The 8,611-nt window shown below is 37.5% G+C and overlaps 1 protein-coding gene across 1 annotated transcript; it reads left to right on the forward strand.

Annotated features, from left to right (window-relative positions):
• Window positions 1–280: 280 nt before the first annotated feature.
• LOC105030408 (NEDD4-binding protein 2-like 1) lies at window positions 281–2,872 on the forward strand. The gene is made up of 5 exons (XM_034293520.1): window positions 281–447; window positions 538–665; window positions 1,095–1,183; window positions 2,396–2,484; window positions 2,657–2,872. Exons 1-5 carry the CDS (start codon window positions 359–361, stop codon window positions 2,799–2,801), a joined length of 540 nt encoding a protein of 179 aa, XP_034149411.1. The 5' UTR covers window positions 281–358; the 3' UTR covers window positions 2,802–2,872.
• Window positions 2,873–8,611: the final 5,739 nt, after the last annotated feature.

The raw sequence follows: 8,611 nt of genomic DNA on the forward strand, positions 1-8,611 counted from the left end.
AACAAAAGCAGTTCCAACTGTTAAAATCCTGCGCATAAAACTTGACACTATTTTAAAAATATTTCGCACATCTAACAAAAATTATTTCTACTCTAAAGTACATCATATATATATTTGATTATATTCATGAAATAAACTATGTTCTGAATGTAAAAATGGTACGGGAAAATATGCGTTTGTTTCTGTAAAATTACAAACAAGGACAAGGCTTTTTTTCATAGCCATATATCACCGGAATTCTGTTATTCCCCACCTTCCGCTTCTGGTATGTGACAAAAGATGATGCGGCAGAGACGTCGTCCACTGAGATGTTGTTGTAGAGTAGGTTTGTGGTGTACAGTACTGTAGTCTGAAGTAGATGGAGAGAGGCAGGAGAAATAGACAAACCATGAAGGATCTGATTATCCTCAGAGGTTTGCCCGGAGTTGGAAAGTCGCATCGCGCAAGGTAGGCTGTTCTTCTCAAGCCGGGAGGTGTACAATAAGACATTTATACACTCGAACATCCAGAAGTATACGCTATACTTTCGTTTCTCAGGCAGCTCCTTGATGAATATCGAAGACTAGGAATACAAGGGAAGATTTATTCCACAGACCGCTACCATGAAAAGTTCGACTGGGACACACGATACTTCCACCGCAATCACACGTGGACTAGACGGGATGGTGTGTATGCTATAGTTCTATTCCGTGGCTCTGGTCGTGGCCGGATCTGGTTATAATGCGCACAAATACACACGTTGGTTCTTCTGTCCTCGCGGGGACCTGGGGCCTAACACTAACTTGAGCATTCCTTTTCCCCTAACCCTAACCTCAATAACCCAAGTTTATGCGTAAACGTAACCTACAAAATGTCCTCTACAAATACCCATCCCTAACCCTACACATAACCTGCAGGCCTAATACCTAAACCTAAAAGTATCCCCAATTCAAACACTATGACCAATTGTATGTTTTTTCCTAAACTTATCCCCTAAACCAGAAATCGCGTTTCCCACATGCCAAATGTCCACACGATGTTCAATTTCTTAGCCTTTTGTGTCCAATAATCACGCAAGTTGCCCAAAATTAATCTGATTGTTTTTTTTGCGACAGTTTTTGTAGCCATGCAACGAGGTGTGACTCCTATCATCGTTGACAACACGAACATTTATCGTTGGCACATGTACCCTTATGTCTTCATGGTATGTACCATTGTGTGTATATGAATAATGACATCGATCATCCCCAGTTTTGTTTGGTTATTCACAGCAGCCAGGCTTGCAGAGACATTTAAAATAATGTAATTGTTGCAACACTACTAATTCTCCAGTCAGTGTCAGCAACACGGATGCATTGTCATACTGACCACACATGCACTTTCCAGATGCTCTGATGTCCTTTCAGGTACTTTTAATGGGCATTAGAATATTCCTTTGCATGTACCATTCATATGCATATTACACTCATACATATCTATCATACTTTATACTTCTACCATACTGTTCATCCTCCCAATCCTGCTCTTTCAAACATGCTAGTTGCTAGTTTACATTTTTATAAATATGATTTCCTTACTATATCTATAATGTTAAATACTAATACCAATATGGCTGCTAGTTTACAGTAGGCCTACTCCTTTTAAACTGCTGCTAGTGCACATTGGTATGTATATTATTGCTTTATCTTCTTGCTATATTTTTGCTGTGAATACTTTTTTTTCTTCTTAAATTCTCACTATAGTTGTATTGTGCAATGCCACTATTCATAAGCTTATTACACTCATATGTGATTTTCGAATAATCTATTAGGATTTGTTCAGGATGGACAAAAACATCGCTGGCTACACGATACTCTTGTCTTTTCACTTGACGAAAAAATCAGTTGTTTTTCCCTGTATTGATAGTTATTATATCAATGTCAATCACGAATGGCTACTAAGCTGTTAAAACGGCCAGTGGCAAAAGCCATAGAGGTATTTGATGCTATTTGTGTTGGATGTGAACTTAATAAGAAATGTCAGTCAGTTTAACACAATGCCTAATGGTGATCATTACCTTTTATTGTGGGCCGGCTGCATGCCTGGTTTCTTGTTTAAACTACTACTCGTGTACAGTGTTATGCATACTAGCTGTTGCTTTATTTCATTAGTATTTTATCTCTTGCTATATTTTTGTTTATATATTCTTGTTCCTAACTCTCACTACATAGTTGTCGGGTGCCATTTCACAATAATTTAATTGTGGCGTATTTGGTCATTAACCAACGGCGAGTGAATTACGGATGTTGCATTCATCTCTAAATAGCCAGACATCGAATTACATTAGACACGAAAGAAAGATAATGCGTTTTTTTTTTTTTACTGTGTGACAGACAGACACATTTAGATATGTCATATAACGCATTTTTCCTCTCAGGGGAAGCAACGCGGTGACTATTACATCACTATAGAAGAAGTGCCTCGTGGGTATCCTGAAACCTTCATCTCCCTCAACAAACTGTACAGGCAAGAAACCACCTAATCAAGGATTTCTAGGATAATGGCTAAATCAGTTCATCAAGAGTTGCCTGTATACTTGTTTGGCTCGTAAATTTAGCAATAGATTTGTTTAAAATTATTTTTCCAGTTATCCTCTTGTCCCAGGGGTCTTTATAACGATGGTGCTGTTTCCGTTCAGGAGGTGTAAAAGAAATATCCCCAAATGGAAGTTCAGAGAATACAGGGACGGCTGGGAAGAAGTTGACCACTACCAGGATGTTCTGAATGACGAATTCTCCCTCAAAAGGTGGGAGCGTAGCCGCGAGAAATGGAACTTCTACTGACGAAGATGCTCACACATTCCTTGTTTGCCACTATGCTTGTTCCTCTAGAAAATGTTATTGAATCATCTCAACTGAGCAAGTAATTACATAATAAATATTTTAACCTAAGTTGATCTTACTTTTTGTCATTTTGAAAATATTGTCCTGTGATGTTAGAATTTTTTTTATATGCCATTAGGAAGGCTTTAGGCTAAGTAATGCACTTGTTCAGAGAATCATCAGACAATCAAAAAATCGTAATAATTTTTTATAGCAATCCTGTTTTCTGTGATGATCATGTTTGGGGCTAAACGCCCCAAACATGATCGCCCCAAACTCCTTTGGAGAAAAATGAACCGGGGTTAATAATATATTCATATAATATAACACAATTATGACAAAAATGTGCTGAAATACAATCATCATTCAAGATCTAGCCTAATATATAAAATGTAGTATAATAGATTTTAATAGTTTACTGAGCAAATATTAGCATCTAATAGGCCTATCAATTGCCACTGATAATGAATGAATTGTTCAATATTTTTATTTAATGTTGTTTACTTAATACTTTGGCATGGCTAACAAACAAATATTTACAAACATTTATCAAAAGCTATTTGGTATTGTAATAAATATTATACATAGTTTTTTGCCTTTGGATATTGTCACTTTAGAGACAAGCAGTTCATGTTTTATCAGTCAGGAGTATTTTTAATTCATATAGCCTACTGATAGGAAATGGGCATGAGGAACTTAACAATGCATATGTGCTGACTAATGCTGAACAGCGGACAATAGATGTGGCCATTACTGATAGACCCCACACACCCTTTCCACACCTCCTGCTAGGAACTGTCCATATGAGTGTCATAGATGGCAATATTTATGATAATAGGTATTTCAAATACAAAACAGTATTTTGTCATTTGATAGGGTTGATGAAAATGAGTGCCCTTCCAGTGGAGAAAATGTGATGCAGTGCACTAATGGGTGCCCCTCCAGTGGAGAAAATGTAATGCAGTGCACTAATGGGTGCCCCTCCAGTGGAGAAAATGTAATGCAGTGCACTAATGGGTGCCCCTCCAGTGGAGAAAATGTAATGCAGTGCACTAATGGGTGCCCCTCCAGTGGAAAAATAGTGATGCAGTGTAGTCATGGGTGCCCCTCCAGTGGAAAATAGTGATGCAGTGTAGTCATGGGTGCCCCTATGTTTGAGGAAATGTGACTAAGTGTCCTAGTGGGTGCCCTTCCAATGGAGATCATGTGATGTAGTCTGCCCTACATGCTAGAAAATGTGTTGGCCTCTACTTGCTCCTACATGCAAGTCAATGTGCCCTCATGGGATGCCTCTTTTGTGGAAAATGCCCTCCTGGTGCCCCTGTTTTTATATATCCTTTTAAAAAAACAGTTTAGTGGCAGCATGATTCTACCTCTTTCAATTCTGTTAGGAGCCAATAAACTCATATAGACAGTTTTTCGAATTGTTAGCATGTAGAAGTTAAAAAGTTAGCATGGAGAAGTGGGGGAGAGCAAATTTACGCTATTATACAAGCTGTACACTCACTAGTGTGTCAGCTTGTATAATAGTGTCATTTCTTCAGTGTTGTCACATGAAAAGATATAATCAAATATTTACAAAACTTGTGAGACACTGTACATCTACTTAATACTTGTGTAAATGTTCTGCTCTTTTCCATTTGCACCTCTAGTTAGATGCTGACTGCATTTCGTTGTACTGTACTTGTACTTGTTCAGTGACAGTAAAGTTAAATCTAATCCAAAAATATATTTTTTCACAATTATTATTATCTCCATTTCTCAATGTGCTCTACCTTAGAATTTGTTTAATCTCATGTAAAGTATTATTTAAACTGTATTTTTCTTTTGTTAATATTTGTTAATATGTAGGCTTGATATTCCTTTTACTATCTATATCTTTACAATAAACACTAAGCAATGTCGCATAATAGATTAATATAGGCCTTATACCATTAATATCCCATTTTACTGCGGATATTTATTTTGAAGTCAAAAATCGAAAAAAACTTTAGTCTTATTGTTGCTGCGAATCTATAATGTTGCCAGCATGCTGATGCTGAAGGATCGTGCGACCACTTCCGTATTGGCGGCAAACACTTGTGTCCTAAATCATTTAACGAAACACGTCAGAAGAGTAATGTGGTATTACACAAACGAATTTGAACATGGTAAGACAACTCATTAATTGTAACGACAATTACATTAAATAACGCCCAACATAAACAACGTAACCCTAACATTACTTTAACACAACTTGAAATATTCAGCCCATTTTGGGAATCCATCTAAACATTACGGGTTAATACAAAAAACAACATTACTTGGGTGATAGGCATATTTAATAATTCAACTGTATCGTTCATCAAATACGGTTGGCAGGGGATTTCCGCACAGGTTTCATATGCATCCCTCCAGCTCAGTACAGTACTCTGACCCACTCCGAACAGCGTCAGTGTTTGCAGAGAAAAGAAGGGGAGAGCGGGGTATGTTGTCACACTTTTCACATTGTGTTACATTTACAGGGCACAATACATCACAATGCTATACGTGTCATTCCAAATGAAAGAAGGAAGTCTCGGGCCCATATTTTGTATTCATTACCTCCTCATATCTTATTTCAGTGCAGAGTTGTAGAACGTTAAATAGAGAGTGTGCACTTGTGACAATTTGCCCCATCAGTGGGTAAGTTGTCACATTATGCAGGCTAAGTTGTCACATTGGATTATCAACAAATAAGAACACAACTAATTAATTGTGAATATTGATTTCAAATTCAAACCAAATTCAACTTCATTAAATAACTCAAAATGAAAACAATCATGCCTAGAGAATCTGGCAAATCATGCCTGTCAATCAAAACAATAATGCTGGCATAGCAATTGCAACTTCACCTGCCTCACAGCCTTTAACATTGCCGGGTGGTGTGCTGTTATTATCTGTGTTTCTTTTATAATTTCTTACAATCATTCTTTCCTTCCCCTCTTTTTTTCATTCCTTCCTTTCTTTCCTTCCAAAACACATTTCCTCATTGCAATTGAATATATTTACTACGCCCTCCTCCATGTCTACTATCCTTGTTTCCACAATGCAATTCATAACAATACACTAAATGAATGACACTGTATGAACTAATGTATGTGTGGGTATACTGTCTCATACTGTATGCAAGTAGTGTGTCAGTAGACACACACATAAACACACAGACATGTCAGTGCCTGTCTTGTGTAGGCTAGTCCAGGGATATGTCAGCTGCTTTAAACTATACGTAAATATAATAATCAATTTACAGGAACATTTAATAATATTATCAGAGTTGATAAAAAAATATTATACTCTTTTCTGAGCATATTCTATGTGTCCTTTTATACCGGGGCAAGTTGTCACATGTGAAAACTTGCCCCAAGGTCATTGAGACAACTTGCTCCAAACTGACATGTGTGTTAATGTTGACTAAATCTCAGTTTTAGCCCAACATAAGACTGCAAATAAAGTATCAAAATAAAAAATGTTGTGTCCTCTACTTAGTGCACAATTATAATTTTCTACATTTTCAACATTTATGCATACCTTGCACAAAATGTAAAGTGGCATATGTTGTACCTCAGAATAGAGTGATCTTGATTACTTGTGAACAGAAGTTCACCATAGAATTTGTATTCACACAAAGTAGCTGTTTGATTTTTGTGAGAGCACCTTTAGTGTTGGCGGTATGAGCAGTGTGACAACTTACCCGTGTGATACCTTACCCCGCTCTCCCCTACTTCAAGCTGCAATATTGAAATGACATGTTAATTAATAACTGATTTTAAGACATAGGGTACAATAATGAAATTAGTTCAGTTTATTTTTGATTGTCATGATAGACACAGGTATAAGAAAATCAAAACATACACCAAGCTTTTGCTTAAGTTAAAATCACTTGAGAACGACTTGTTGACTCGTTTAAATGTATTGCAAGTATGAAAGTTTAGAATGTCTACTAATAAATATTTTCAAAATCAATGCTTTATTTAATTATTTAACATTCAGTTGTATGGCAGCAATTTATTTGTATTAATTGGTCATATAACTGTTGATTTAACTGTTGATTCATTTAATGATGCTGGCACATATTTTATTAGATTATTTTCGATAAATCATTTGAAACGAGCTTACGCACGAGTATTTAAATATTCGAAAATGTAGGCCAGTCCATAGAAATGGTTCTGGCCTCATTGCCACACATAAAACATGATGCATTATATTCAGGCCATTATTACCATGTTAGAGTCAAAGTTCCACTTGTGGCAATTTAGGAGTTTCATTGATCCTAGGAACCGCCGTTTACTGGGCGTGAAGGTGACCAGTAGGCTTGATACTGTCCACCCTTGCTGTCTTGCCAGGTGGGCTCTCGTCGTCACTGGGATGCCCTCCCTCCAATGCCTTTAGGGGGAAGAGTCACTGGCTTGTTGTTGTCTCTCTGTTGCACACATGTGCAATTGGGCTGTACGCTGCTGGCAATACTCGGCCCTCATTCAGGGTGGTTGCGGTTGGTGGGTTTCCCTTTGGTTGATGCCTGGCAATGTGGGTGGATTGATTTCCTGCCTGTTGGGCCCTGTCTGGAGCCTCCCCCGGGTAGGGTCACAGTGTCGCCGGACCCCCCGTCTCAGTTCCAAGGTGTTACGCTGCTATACTATTGTGCTGGGGGATATGAGGAATGCACTTTCTAACTTTTCTCAGTCTCTTACAGTTTTAAACTTGGAGGTCCTGGTCCTGGTCCACACCTGCGGAGTACCTGATTTGGGGGCCCGTTGCTGTCCCTGTCCTTGTCCACCTGATCATACTTTTGACCTAGTCTAAATTCAAATAGACTCTGGATTTAGCCCAGAGAAATGTATTAATTATTCCAATTGGACTCTTAATATCTCACCCGGCACAGCCAGAAGAGGACTGGTCACCCCTCTGAGCCTGGGTCCTCTCTAGGTTTCTTCCTAAAATTCGGCCTTCTTAGGGAGTTTTTCCTAGCCACTGAAATTCAACACTACTGTTGTTTGCTCCTTGGGGTTTAAGGCCGGGTGTCTCTGTAAAGCACTTTATGACAACTGCTGTTGTAAAAAGGGCTTTATAAATACATTTGATTGAAATTTGATTGACATGCAGAGAGGCCGAGAAAAAACACAAAACAGCCCGTTCTGAGACTGATCATTGTTACAACCAAAAGGAGAATGGGGGGATGTTTTATGATTAATGCAGGGACATTAACAACCGCTTAGGGCTTTAAGAACACTTGTCTGTTTAATTAATCTGCCATTATAAACAGCCATTAACATTCGGCTCTGGACACAGGAACAGAGAAACATTTGTTAATAAAATAGCAGGAAGAAATAGTATTCAAATGTCATTATATAATGTTATATAACGCAGATACAGTCCATATGTGGTACATATTGGGGATACATATGAATGGAATACTACATAATGAATAGGCTAATAATTAAATTTTATAATAAATACATAATATTTTTTATCATTTACTTCACTCTCATGATTAAAAGTATTTCACTTTCATAGTCAGTATTTGCTATTGTGATAGCTATTTAAGATTTACGGGTTTTTTTATCAATAATTTAAAAATGAACAAATATGTAGATTGCACATTAAAGCAGTTGGTTTCGTTTCACTTAAAAGCTATTCAGTGTATTGGTTTCATTTCTTTGGAAATGTGAGTCCCAGCCACAGACGTAGAGTCTACAACCTACTCTTATTTAGAATACCCGTACATTTAAAAACATTTACTGGGACGGGAAGAA

The sequence above is a fragment of the Esox lucius genome, chromosome 7 (genome assembly GCF_011004845.1).
Source record: "Esox lucius isolate fEsoLuc1 chromosome 7, fEsoLuc1.pri, whole genome shotgun sequence".
Classification (NCBI taxonomy): Eukaryota; Metazoa; Chordata; class Actinopteri; order Esociformes; family Esocidae; genus Esox; species Esox lucius.

Excerpts from the sequence above, each read along its gene's own strand:
- LOC105030408 (XM_034293520.1), top strand. The coding sequence starts at position 359 with ATGGAGAGAGGCAGGAGAAATAGACAAACCATGAAGGATCTGATTATC. Across the intron at positions 448-537 it reads GGAAAGTCGCATCGCGCAAG|GCAGCTCCTTGATGAATATC; the intron begins GTAGGCTGTTCT and ends TTCGTTTCTCAG. Across the intron at positions 2,485-2,656 it reads TCCCTCAACAAACTGTACAG|GAGGTGTAAAAGAAATATCC; the intron begins GCAAGAAACCAC and ends GTTTCCGTTCAG.